This window comes from Oryzias melastigma, linkage group LG13 (assembly GCF_002922805.2).
Source record: "Oryzias melastigma strain HK-1 linkage group LG13, ASM292280v2, whole genome shotgun sequence".
Classification (NCBI taxonomy): Eukaryota; Metazoa; Chordata; class Actinopteri; order Beloniformes; family Adrianichthyidae; genus Oryzias; species Oryzias melastigma.
In genome coordinates this window covers 12,955,746-12,969,202 of record NC_050524.1, presented here as the reverse complement: position 1 = coordinate 12,969,202, position 13,457 = coordinate 12,955,746, and the positions used below count along the sequence as shown (strand labels likewise).

The following is a 13,457-nucleotide window of genomic DNA, read 5'->3' as shown; positions in this document are numbered from 1 at the left end:
AATGGTATGTTCAGATTGTCACAGTTTTAAAGCAATACTTGTTCCTTTGAGATCCCTTGCCGTATGTTAAAAATGTCAACTACAATGAGATTGTACTATGAAAGAGAAGTTGTACATTTCTAATGAAGAAACAAAAATCTAAACGTTTTGTTATTGTCGACACTTAAATATTGGTATCGGCAAATATCAGCAATCGGCCACTGTTGTAGGAGTAATATCGGTTATTGATATCGGGTGGAAAATATGATATCAGTCCATCATTAGTTGATTTTTGGTTGTATATCACTGGATTTTAGTTAATAGAAACCTGTCATCTAAATTAGGAGTTTTGTGATCTATTTTTTCTATTTTTAATATTTTACATTTTGTGACTTTTTGATTCCTAATAGATAGATCTCAACATGGCTGCAATCAAACAAACAATGCTAGTGCACTAATAGGGTTGTTGTGGCAGCCAAACTTCCTTTCAAATGAATATTATTAAATATCATATTGGTTACTTTAAAAATACAAGTTGCAAAAAAATATATATATAGTTTTTGAGAATTTCTGACTCATTTTTGCTGGACATCTGCAAGTGCGACTTTCTCTGCACCTCTGCTAGAGTCCATCTCACCCTTCCCTTTTTTCATTTTTGTCTCCTCGTTGGATGTCCGAGCAGGTGTCAGCACATCCGTTGCACCCCTGACTGAGCATTGCCTGACAGAGTTGGGGGCTGGGATGTTCTCAATCAATAAAAAAAACCCCTAAGAATAAGGAGAAAATCAAATCAACTGTTAGTTGAATTAATACATCCAGGATGTTACAATTTTGTCTGATTCACCAGAAACCAAGAACACATAAAAACACAGTATTTCTTTATTTTTTCAGAAAACTATTAAAGGCTGCATTTCAGTACAAAATTGGTGGAGGATTGTGAATCTAAACACCTGCTATTCTGAACACTCAACATTTCCTGTGGAGACTCTTGCTGCTCCATATTAATTGGTTCTGCAAAGTCAATACTCGATTCAGTTCGGAGGTCCCAAGAGGTTCCTAAAAGTCAACATTGCTAAACAAACACAACGTGTTTAAAATTGATTTCTTTTTTCAATCTGGGAATCAATGGTAAATTTGATAAATATAAATATATAAATATCTGGGGAAATGCTAAAAAGTTATTGCCAACAGTAGAGTTTTTTTTAAACTGTCTGCGCGTTTGTTAGTGGGTGGAGCTACGATTTATGTAGCATTTTCCATAGTGAGATGTTAAAGCTCTCTATTGAGTCATGGTTGAGATACTGAACTTGAATCTTGCTCCCAATCTTCTAAGATGAGTGGTTGCAAATATAAACATATTTTTTTTTTCTACTTCAGTCAGTTTTGCTGTTATTTCAAAAAATAAAGCCTTAAAAATGTTGGTGAAATGCTGTCTGTGCATTTACAACAACAACAAATAGACCCCTGCAGACACCCCGGCTATGAATGAAGTTTGTTTAGTTGAGTAGTTTTGTAGAGATCATGTTCTCCACCAGATGTAATAGAGGAAACTGGTGGGGGGAGAATGGTTATTAACTATGAATGACATAGTGGCAAGGAACCTGAAACTCTTCACTTCCTAAATACACAAAAGAGTCAAGGAGAAATAAGAATGCCGTTCTAGATTGAATTCTTCTGTTGTGGGTTACGTTTTTTTGTTTTGCATTCTGAGATGAACACACCTACAGACACACACGAGCAAACTGCTGCACACACTAGGGCCATTCTCTGATGTGACCTTCAACACATGCAGGCTGGCATTCAATTACCGCCCTGTCAGTGGCCCATCCAGCCCAGTGGCTGCGCGTCCTTGAGATTCTCTCTGCAGCCTATGTCCAGTCTATATTCCATTACAGTCCCCACATCAGGCCGGCCTCACGTCCTCATTGCCGTGTAGCATGCATGCAAAAATCCCCAAAGCTTTTTAACGTTGGATTCTCCCTGCACAGAGTCTCAGCCTGCAGTGAGCAGTGGAAGCTCTGTGCTGAATCACATCAAAGCAATTGATAATTTGATTTGTCTTTATTTGGCTGTAAAATTTTGTTCTGTGGTTCAGGGAAAGAAGTTTAGCAAGTTTAAGTTAAAAAATCTGAGCCCTGCTCATCTGAAATTGCTAATATTTAAAGTTTTGGAGCTGTATTAAGTCCATCGCTGCTCTTCTTTGCCTGATTATCCTCCCAAATTTGCCCAGAAGGGGCTATTTACTGTACAGACCTGCAGTCATTACCAAAAGTATTGTGTGGGCTGGGTTTTGTGTTAGGAGTCATTTTGAGCTGGTGCCACTTGAAAGCTCTTGAGGATTTAACCCTGCGTGCCCCTACTACTCTGCAGAGATGATTTGACGGCTGTTGATTGACCTCGAGCAGATGTCTCTTGTTGGTTTTTGGTGTTTGTCATTATTATCTTTTTTTTTTTGTGAATCGGTCAACCTAATTCTGTTGCTGCTTCATTTTTTTCCTGCATGTATAAGAATTTTAAAGTACAGTTTAGGGATGAATAGGTTTCTCATACTGACTGTGTGGCTGCAAAAACAAAACAGTGGGGGTGCAACATTTAGTCTTTTAATTGATTCTTCAGTTTATAGAAATATAAATGGTTACCACAAGGCAATTAATCTTGAAATCTGAATCACATTTTTTTAATCTGATATAGACCTATATTTAAACTTTTTATCAACATAGTTCTAAAAGTTGAACATTTAAACCTAATATATGTATGTTTTAATTTTTTCCCTTTTTTTTAAGCCAAACCTTTTTTTCTATGATTAACCCCTTCTTGCCTGCATTTTAATCTAATTACCAGTTGTTAAAAAATATAAAATTAAATATTCTTCTGTATTTTTTTCATTACAGATAATGGAAAATTAAGTTAAATAACTTTGCGACAGAAGTTACATATTACATGCATTTTATATTTTTATGGAGTGTCAAAAGCAAAATCTTATACTCTGTGCACGCAAGGTTTATTGGAAGGGAGAAAATGTTTACACAAAAGCAAATAAATGTTGCTTATTAAGTAAATAGATTAAAATAGATGCATATTTTTTTATCCTGCATAAAAGTAATGTTTATTTCCATATATATACATATTTGTGCACCGGAATTTTTTCTTTTGTAAGTGGATAATAACAATTTGCAAATATATATATATATATATATATATATATATATATATAATTTCAACCAAAGGTTAGAAAACCCTTATTTAGCAGGGCTCTTTTTTTTATTTGTAGCCTTTTTTTTCCTCAGAGGTAAATGTTTAAACTTTTAATTGAAAAAATAATTAGTGCAGTGGTCGATAATGTAGCTAAACAATCATTACTTGAAGCCCAAGCACTCACTCTGACTGACTCTTTGCAGGGCTGTCTGTTTAATCAGTGCCAAACACAGGTTGCAACACCCCCTGCACTTTGATTTTTGAATCCTAGCTATTTAATTTACCGGTGATCAGTCTAAAATAATTTAAAAAACATTTATCAGTTAATCTAAAGTAAGGGGAAACCACTCATGATCTTTGAGATGTCTGATTTAGAGGTTTTTAACTTCCCTGCTTTTGTCTTAAATCTAAAATGACATTTATAGTGCTAAAATAGTCACAAAACTGCAATTATATCTCAAGATGTCTACAATCTATGCTAACAAATATATCCCTCAATATGCTTCTATAAAACCCACTGCAGTCTCTTGAATGAGATGCAGTCGCCGACCCGATGCTGATTGTTGCCTCATGAGAAGCTCATAAAGGAAGTGGAGACCTATTAGCCCTGGAATATTTTATGGTCCTCCGAGTGTATTCTGTATCCCAGACAAGCTCTCCCCACCACAAGCACCTAAAAATAATGTCAACTCGAAACTTAAGCTGCTAAACTTATTCAGCATGAACTGTCTGCCGAGAAAACAGTGGATTTTAGCATTCTTGTGCCAGAGAGCTTTAGCTGTGTTTCATGTCAAGTGACTCTACTTATTTAGACTAAACAATAGTGTGTTTCATAAGGCATGTTTTTTATCCTTGTGAGGTAAAAGAGTAAGTTGGAATTCAAGTGCAGGGGAAAAATGCTGATAAAAAGCAATATTCATATTTTACTTGCAACATTTTATAGATTTTTTTTTTAATTCATGGGGTCCTTTACAGTCTTAGTTACCCTTTTGTCCATCTTTAAAGCAAATTATATGCTTGATCTACTCGATGTTTACTAATGCTTGTGATTTAAAGGCAAAGCATTGCTCCTTTAAAAATAAAATTTTCAATTGTTACAAATATGAGTAAAAGTTAGTTAATTTTAAGGCTGTTTGAAGATCTACGTAGATGAAAAAGGTATTTTTAGGTGTTTTTAAGTGTTCTTGTGGCATTTTTCTGATGATTGAGAACATTTATAAAGAAATTTTAGCTGAAAATAATCTGAGGATTTCTGTTTTCAGATGTGAATCAGAAGAATTATTTTTCCAACGACAAAAATGTTGTTAGAGAAAGATTGTTACATAATAATAATACATTGGGTGGACCTCAAAACTGTACGACGGACTTGTGGGCCTGAAGAGGGGCTGTAAGCTAGCGGGAAGCATGTAAACATCTCAGGATTATGAGTGACAGGAAGGGGAGCGGGGTTGCTCCACACCAATGATCCACAACTCAGAGGTGAATTTATATTGAACTACTGCTGCTCTGGCAAAACTATTTCCTCAAAATCGACTCAGGTTTTTTTATTTAGGCTAAAAATGACATAATAATGATTAAAAGATCACTAGGAACTCTTTTAGAATAGCTCAAAACATAATTAGAGGAGGATTTTAAATGCAGCTTTTTTGTCCCACTCCAACCATGTTTTTTTTTTTTTGTAAAATTGTTCCCAGTGGTCTTTTAATTATGATTATGCTGTTTTTAAGCAAAAATAAAAAATAAAATACCTGTATCGTTGTGGGCGGAACAATTGGAGTGGAAGTTATCTCCGCTAATGTTCCCATCAGGCCTTGTTTTTACACTCTCTACCGTTAGCACCTAACAAGCCTAAGCTAAGGTTATATTAGAAAAAAACAGTGAACAATATCAGAGCTATCCAGCCGTACAGTTTTAGCCAGATGGCAGCTCAGGTGAGGAAAATGAAGACGTAAATGGATCTGTTTGTCTGCAGGGTGCTACAGAACTGGAGCAAAGGACAGCTTTGTCTCGCCCACGACAGTGACTGCGTCATAAGTCTGAGCTTTTTCAAGCATCCGATTTCCATCTGTCCCTGATTCAGTGTGATTTGAATACAGAAATATTCAGAAATGCAGATTTAGTCTTCAGTTATTTTATGAATGTCTTCCATCATGAGAAAAACACTTCAATTACATGTTTTTTCTACAAAAGAAAAGTTTAACACGTAAAGTAGATCAGCAGAGCCAATTTTTTTAAAATCAAATATATTTCTTAGATGTTTGAGCCCACTAAACTTAAATTCTCAGAAGGCACATTTATATTGATATATTGATTATATTGTTACATTGACAACATTTATTGCTTATACTTTCCCAAAGACACCAGATTTGGATTGAGTCTGTAGTTTTTGTTCATACGCTTGGAATGTGTCAGGTTCAGAACATGGTCCGGTATCTATAAACTCAGACATGGTACTTAATGTGGTGCAGAAGTGTGTTTTTGTTAAGTTGTTATGGAGCTCTGTGATAAAAGGAACTGAAAGGATTTTTTTCTGCAGATCTTTTCAGTACTTATGACTGGATGAAGAGGAGAATTTGAGGATATACATCAAGTTCCAGTTTTTGTTTAGAATATGGTTCTGGTTAGCCACACATGCCATCAGAACGGCACAGGAGATTCCAGCACAGAAGCATGTGACCGGCATCTCCACTTCAGAATGTGTCGTTTGGTTAAATCTGCTCTACAGTCCAGAATCTGTGCTGGCTTAAATGAATAAAGTAGATTAACTCTGTTACTGGATAATGGAGATTGAACTGGTAAACACAATTACTAAGGGGCGCTTCTAGCTTGAACAGCACCCTCAGAACCCCCCCACGTGGCCCCACACACCTCCTCAAATACGTTTCTTTGTTTTTCGTGGAAAGGAACTTTCTTTTTTTCTTAGAGAAACATAGGTCATTTGAATTTCTGGAATCTAAATTCTGTCAGTAAGAAACTTCAATTTCACAAAATAGAAATCATTCTGCAAATGTGTGTGTGCACGTGTGTGAGTGTGATTGGGCTAATATTATTTCACACTCAGGACACAATGCTGATAGTCAAGAACAGAAGCAGAAGGAGATCCAAGATACTTTGGAAGTCTGAGAATCGCACTGAAATACTGTTTAAAGCGATCAACACAGTTTTGTCAAATTTGAGGCGCGTTGAAGAACGAGCTGAACGCATTGTTGAACGCGTATTTAGTGCATAGTGTTCACACTGGACAAGCAGGGAGTGGATTCTTATTATTTTTCTACTTTTTACTAGTGCATGTCCGCCACCTACAGTTGGAAGAGGCTTGGTACAAAATGTCAAAACGGGGCAAATCTTGCCAATCTTGCTCCAGGCTTTTTTATTCCACAGCTCTTTTCTGATATATGAAAGACCTAGTGTCATATATTTATGGCCAAGGACAAATCGCTATTATTAATTTTCAAATGGTTGGTACTTCAGTGAACTAAAGGGAATGTCATTCATTTGTCTCGACGAAATCCGAGTCTCTGATTGGTCAAAATTTGACCTGGTTTCACTAGCAATTGGCGTCCGATGGCCACAGGTTTTGTATGTCGAGCCTGAGAACAGTCCTAAGAACTTGCATAGCTACATGTGAATGTGAGACTTTTGAATGTGTTAGCCCATAACGCGTGTTTACATAAGCTTTTCATTGGAAGTGGCTGCTCGAACACACGTTGCTGAGGGCGGGGTGAATGTAGCTCAAGAGTTTGAATTGTTTGAATAGTCAATTCAGTTTGACTTAGTATTCGCATTACCAAACTCCCTTCAAGTTAATAGAGTCATAGAAAAACTTTAATTTCGACACCTCACTAAAAATTTACAAAATCAACATTGCAGCCAATTCGACTAATTTGGAATTGTCTTTAAATTTAATTAGACAAAAAAATATATTTATGTTAGTAAATTCAATGGAAGTAATTACCAAAGAATGACAGATGATAAAATGCTAGTTTGTTTCATTATAGGCTTATATTTAGCAACAGGAGTCATGTAGTTCTGCACATGCCTTTATGGTGGGAAGCTTTTCCTCTTAGTTTTTTTTTTTCTCTCTTGGTTTTTCAGTGTAAAAGAAAAGCAAAGGTGTAGAAACATCATTATTGACAGAAGCAGCCAGACTGCTTGGACCTGTAATTCCTCTCTGTCCTTAGTACATGTTTTTCAGGCAAAATTAGCCCTGATAATGCAAATGATACTGCTAATGAAAGCGTTAAGTTATTCAGCTGGTGGTCCTCTGGAGGGAAACGTCAGCATGTCTCTTGATCCCCGAAGCAATCCCCCTCCACCCACCCCCCACCCCTCATTGGTGAGGGCTGGTAGTCATCCGGCTCTGACGGCAGTGATGCAGCCGGCTCAAAGACAGCGGGGGTGGCAGTTGCAGAAAAATCCATTCCCAGAATGAGCGTTCTGCTGAGGCAGGTATGCCGACCTTTGAGGCGTCTGATAGGTCAATGCTCGGCAGCGTGCCAGGACGTTCGTGGCCAAATGCCAGCCCTGGTGGTGCTGATAGTAAAGCCCATCTGAGCAACAGCCAGCTATGATCAATGGAACCCCTTTGGCAGCTCATTGATAGCATACAGTATGGTACCACCACTAGCACTCGCTAACAGATGCAGGTGACGGACGACAATTGGGTCATGATAAGGGACGGCTGATGAAAAAGAGAGGCTGCACGTCTGTGCCTGGCAGCTGCTCGGACGGCGTGGTCTGCTTTGAACAGGGCCGTACACTTTAAGCAAAATACACTTCCAATCGATCTCTTCTTTTGGCACCTAAGTATTGTTTGTGAATTAGTCTTGTATGGCTTGAACCAGATGAGATTTTCCTGCTTGTGCTGCAGGAATTCTCTGCACGAGGATTATCCCGCACCATGCTTTCCTGCACGTGATACTCCAGCACTGCTGAGTTTAAAGGCTCCAATGAAAATCATGTTTTTAAATTGTTTTTGTTGATTTTTGTGTAATTAAAGCCATAGATAAAAAAAATAGGATTAAAATTGTATTTTTGAGTATTTCTGTATTCAAATTGTTGTTTTTCAGGAGCATATGACAAAATGCTGTTGGAATAAGTCTGTGTTTGTAGGTGCTACAGCTGTCCACTTGCAGAGAAATAGATCCATGTACTGTATGTCTTAATTTTTTTTTATGTCTGAACTATGTGGCTTATTTTTATTTTTTTAAACTTATACAACACTTAAAAACAGCAAAAAACAGGTATAGAAATACGTAAAAATCAGGTGCAGGAAGACGCAAAAAAAAACCATATAGGCTTATAAAACAAAAAAAATTAAATTATACAATTTTATACATTCACAATTATACACATTAAAAATCTAAAAAAAACAAAAAAATAGATTTGCATTTCATAATATAATCATTTTGACATTTTTTTTAAAGAAGGGTCTAATAGCTCCAATATTGCTCACCATCTTTGTGGAACCTTTAATGTTAGGTTGAGGTTGTGAGGAGCTGTAAGCTAGTGAGGGAGAGTGCAAATAGATGAATGACGGGAAGTGAGTGCAGGATGTCTTCAGGCCCACAAGTCCCAAGTCTGCCGCTCTGCAGAAACTATGTCGTAGAAAACGACTGTTTTTTTATTGTTCCCCCCAATAAACAAAAAAATAGATCAAAAGATAATAGAAGCGGGACCTAAACGGTTTTTATTTTTTCATCCTCCCTTTAGGTGCCCACGGCGTGAGAGAGGAGCCCCGCTTTGTGACGGCACGCGCCGGCGAGAGCGTGATCCTGGGGTGTGACGTGTCCCCTCCCCTGGATGGCCAGCAGCCCCCCTACGTGGTGGAATGGTTCAAGTTTGGAGTCCCTATTCCCTTCTTCATCTACTTCCGCTTCTACCCTCCTCATGTGGATCCAGAGTACACTGGTGAGATTAAACCTTTCATGTTGTGGAGTGTGTCTTCAATGGGGATTTCAGAGCGTCCTGTGAATGTTTTTAGTACACAAGCACACTAAATCCACAACGCTGTTTTGTTCCCAGTGCTGTGTAAAGCATGGAGTTGACAGAATTTCATGCTGCTTATGGTAGAAATTCTTTCCTTACCATGTATAAGCAGCTCTGGCTGGTCTAAAACCAAAATCCCTGATTAAATAAAACCCATCAAAGATGCTCATCACTCAATTTCTTCTGATTTATGGGAACTTTTAGTGATAATTTTTAATATAAAAAAAATAGGAATGAAAGCATAAGTATATCCGATTAATCTGGTTTAATAAACACATATATGTTTTTTTTTTCATTTGATTGAAGAAATATTAGATTTTCCTGTTTTCCAGTACTGTAAAATTGAATAGATGGAGGTCATCCTTATACAAATAGAACATGAAAAGAATAAAAGAGAAGGATCAGAAAAATTAAAATGTATTTTCTATCTCTTGCTAAGAAGGATGAGGCTTGGAGGAAAAAAGGAATCATAGTATTTCACTAATCCATAGGTCATACTGTTTATTTAGTCGCCTCCACAATCATCAGCGTGATGTTGAACTGAAGATTGATGTTCATTCGGGTTTCACTTTTATATCTCATGCTCTTCGAATGTCTGACCCCCTTGAAAGCTATTAAAATATGCACAAAGACATTCCCCACACGCTCCTCACCAGCGTTATGTGGCTACCGCTTAGTGTAAGTTTTTCTCGTCGTGTATTGAAAAAGAAAATAAAAACTTAAAATGTGTCTCAGCCATAAAGGATCAAATCAAAGGATGTTCTAAAGCAGCACCGCAAATACAGATGTCGGGAAATATAAACCACACAACTGCAAACGTTCACAATAAAAAAATCCTCATATAATTTAACGTCCGTGTGCAGAAATGACTTAAATATATTTTTGCTTCACTTGTTCTATTCTTTTTAGTTTTGCGTCAACGTGCGCCTTACCTCTGTAAAGCTGATGGGTGTAGTGGTGAAACTTAAATCATCTTATAGCATTTTTATTAGTTTTTAAGATATAGATTTCTCTGCACTGCTGACGACTTAATCACAAAGTTCTTGCTGAGAGCAGAATAAATTCTGACAAGCGATTTCAAATAAATTGCCGTGCAAATCTTTTTTCATTCGCAAGGGTGACGTACAATTAGGTCCTGATAACTCAGGTGTTTGTGATGATCAGGGACCATTTAGTTGATTTTTTTAAGTTTATGTCAAGCTTTGTTTCCTGTTTTTCCTGTACGGTTGGACCATGGTATCCGTTTAGCCTTGTTTTTTTTTTTTTTTTTTCATGCTCCGTTGAGGGATATTCAAGAAGCATTTTGTTTTTGCCGTACTTTTTGCATGCCACATTGCCTGTAAGTAGTAAAACCACAGCGTGACAGGGTGGTACATGCAGGCATGCAGGACTGCTCAGGGCCTTTAGCTCTGTATGAATGAAAGGGGAAAAAAATACTTGGGTCAGCATTTTACTACTGCATTGTACATAAATGGCTTCCCTCTCACTCTACTGACAATGCAGCACAGAGTCTATACAGTGCACACAGCAGGGAATAAAAGGAAAAAGTTTAGAATGTGGAAGACTGCAAAATAGCAGTGGTTTACTTCAAAAAATAGGCTTTTAAGCATTACAAAGTATTATGTCATAAAGTGAAATATAGAAAATTTAAAAATATGAAAATTACAATGTGATTCATACAGTAGCATTATAATTTAAAGTACAGCAAATGTGCAATCTATGTAATCTAAGACTGAGATTAGCCATTTTTCTTTTTTTTGGCTACAATAAATTCATAAATACATAAATAATAATAATAGATAAACGTAGACATGACAAAACCCAAAGAGAACCAAAATACTGACATTGCAGATGATTTACCAATGGAGATCTAAAAACCAGAGACTGAAATAATCTGGGGGTCATTCACACAAATCCAGACAGCTGTGGAGGATTTATAACCTAAACTTGATGTGACAAGAAAAATAGAACAAAAAAAATCAAAGAAATATCACAAAAAGTGCAGAATCCTCAAACCTTAGTTGTCTGTGCTGTGTAAGAACTAGATGGAATGGCTTCAAATAATCACATTTATCCTTCAGTTTCCAAATGTTGTCTTTCTCTGTATTTTCATAACCCTGATATATATAATTATTGGCGCTTTACAGTTTTCTAGATTATTTTTCCCCTAATTCCATGTCTTTTTTCAAGATTTACATAATTAATAAGCATTAGTCTTATTAATAAAACCTTGCAGCTCTTGATATCTGAATTGCAATGAATTCAAGGCATAGCTTTTAAATGCTCAGCTCCTCTGCAGATTGCAGGTGTCTTTGTCCTCCTTGTTTGCTGAAGTTCATCCTAAGTTCAGTGATGTCAAATCAAGCCAAGATGGCAGTGAGAGCTGAGCTAAAAAATTGGACCCAGCACAAACCAATGGATGGCGTCACTACAAAGAACATGCTCTCTCTTAAGGACAGCCTTGAATGGATATTCACAGAAAGGGTTTTGGAGCTTGTGTCAGACCCTGACTTCCTTTTTTTTTATTTACTGTGTGGGAATAAGCAAAAGTATTACCTCCAAAATAAACTCTGTTTTACTGCGTTTTGACCTAGTTGCTCCTCAGAGAAATATCTTGCTCTTTAGTTGCTCTTCAGGAGCTAATTACCGTTGCCCGTCATTTGTTTGGAGCTTGGTTGCCTCCGAACACCGAGATTCAAAATTTTATGGTAAAATCTTCTGCCCTTTTTTGGCCAAACTGAAAAAAAAATGACAAATGAGTCTTAGGCCAAACATGAAAGTTATGGACAGGAAAAACTAAGACAATGAAACGGTGACTAGCAGGGCTTGGAGATCTGGAACATAGTCAGGGTGGTAGATTTCAAGAACCAAGAATGAGCTGCTCTGCCCTAAAGTATTGCCCTAGATTTAAAAGTACTGAACAGTGGATCAAATGTGAAATTAGTTGCTCTGTCCAGTCGTTTTATTGAACTCTAGAAAACTTTCCTAATTAGCTCAGTCAGATGACTCCACATTATGATTGAAAGAACACACCTGGTCCAGGTAATCAGCAGCAGGCAGTGAAGGGAGAGCTGGAAAACAGGCAGGGTAGTAGATCTCAAAGTCCAGGAACGAGGAGGCCAGCTTTAGGGTGTATTCAGACTGGACACATTTAGTTAGCTCACGTGAACCAGCAAGTTATCTGTCTGAATACACCCAAGGGGACTCTGGTTTAGAACCAGGAACTTCTCTCAGATCCATTTTTTGAGGTGGTCTCAATTCGTTTGGAGTTGGACTGAGCTCCAGTTTGCTCTCAGTTTCCTCAGTCTTAATAGGCTCCATACTCGGAGTGGAACAACGGGACCAAACGGCCGCAGTAGCTGTACATTATATGACGTATTCTGAGTAATGGAGCAACAATGATACACAGCAACTCGTTGAAATATGGTTGGATCAATGCAGGCTCATTAAAACAACTTTTGACAACTTTTCTTCTTAGTCGTTGTATCCTCAGTAACTGTCTTGCAGCGTGCCTCAACTGTACCAGAGTAGCAAGTAAAACATGTCATACCTTAAATTGATAAAGATGTTCAAAACTGGTCAGGGAAATGTAAAGTTTCAACACATGATCACTATCAACTCGTCGCATATTGACTTTTGGTCAAGAACCTCTTAGTGTCAAAAATAGGTGTTTTGAGTGTCCCCAACTCGTCGTCTTTTGATGTGCTGGCTGCTCCCATTAAATCACGGGTCCCGACTTTCAGGACGCGGAGCACACCAGTACCCTAACCCAGTACTGATATCCTAACCCGACACCGGACGCAGTACCAGATGCGGTACCAGACGCAGTACTTGAGGTACCGCGGTACTAGATATGGTACCGGCACTAGACCCAGTACCGGACCCAAACTGGTACCTGACGCGGGATTTTAGCCGAACCATTACCAGGTTAAGGAACTGGTCCCGGGTTTTTGCACTGGCACTGGATGCATTCCGAGGACCAATCTGCATCAGTGATTTTAAGAACAGCCAGCACGTCAAAAAACGACGAGTTGGGGACACCCAAAACATCAAAAAGTGACGTGGAGGAATTCTTAACCAAACATCTATATGTGACGACTTGGGGATGAGAATGTGTTGAAAGTGTGAGCTAGTGAACTATCGCGACAAAGACTGCAAAGCTCAGGACTTCTAATATTCTTTCTCTCGTTGCTTTGCCCCGCCCTCGTAATTCCTGGCTACTACATCCTGCTGCAGCCTGGCCTCCTTTTCCATTCGGTTCCCTTCGGCTCACCTGGCAGGTGTGGCCAATGATG

At 37.9% G+C, this 13,457-nt stretch overlaps 1 protein-coding gene across 7 annotated transcripts in view; it reads left to right on the top strand.

Annotated features, from left to right (window-relative positions):
• Positions 1 to 13,457, top strand: part of igsf9ba (immunoglobulin superfamily, member 9Ba) — a 100,221-nt gene that overhangs the window by 14,239 nt on the left and 72,525 nt on the right. For all 7 annotated transcript variants that reach the window (XR_004948960.1, XR_002919749.2, XM_024276592.2 and 4 more), the window contains exon 2: positions 8,887 to 9,084. Coding sequence is in view for 5 of the 7 variants with exons in the window: in XM_024276592.2 (XP_024132360.1) it covers positions 8,887 to 9,084 (198 nt within the window). In the remaining 2 variants the exon portion in view is untranslated. The remainder of the gene's footprint in view (positions 1 to 8,886; positions 9,085 to 13,457) is intronic.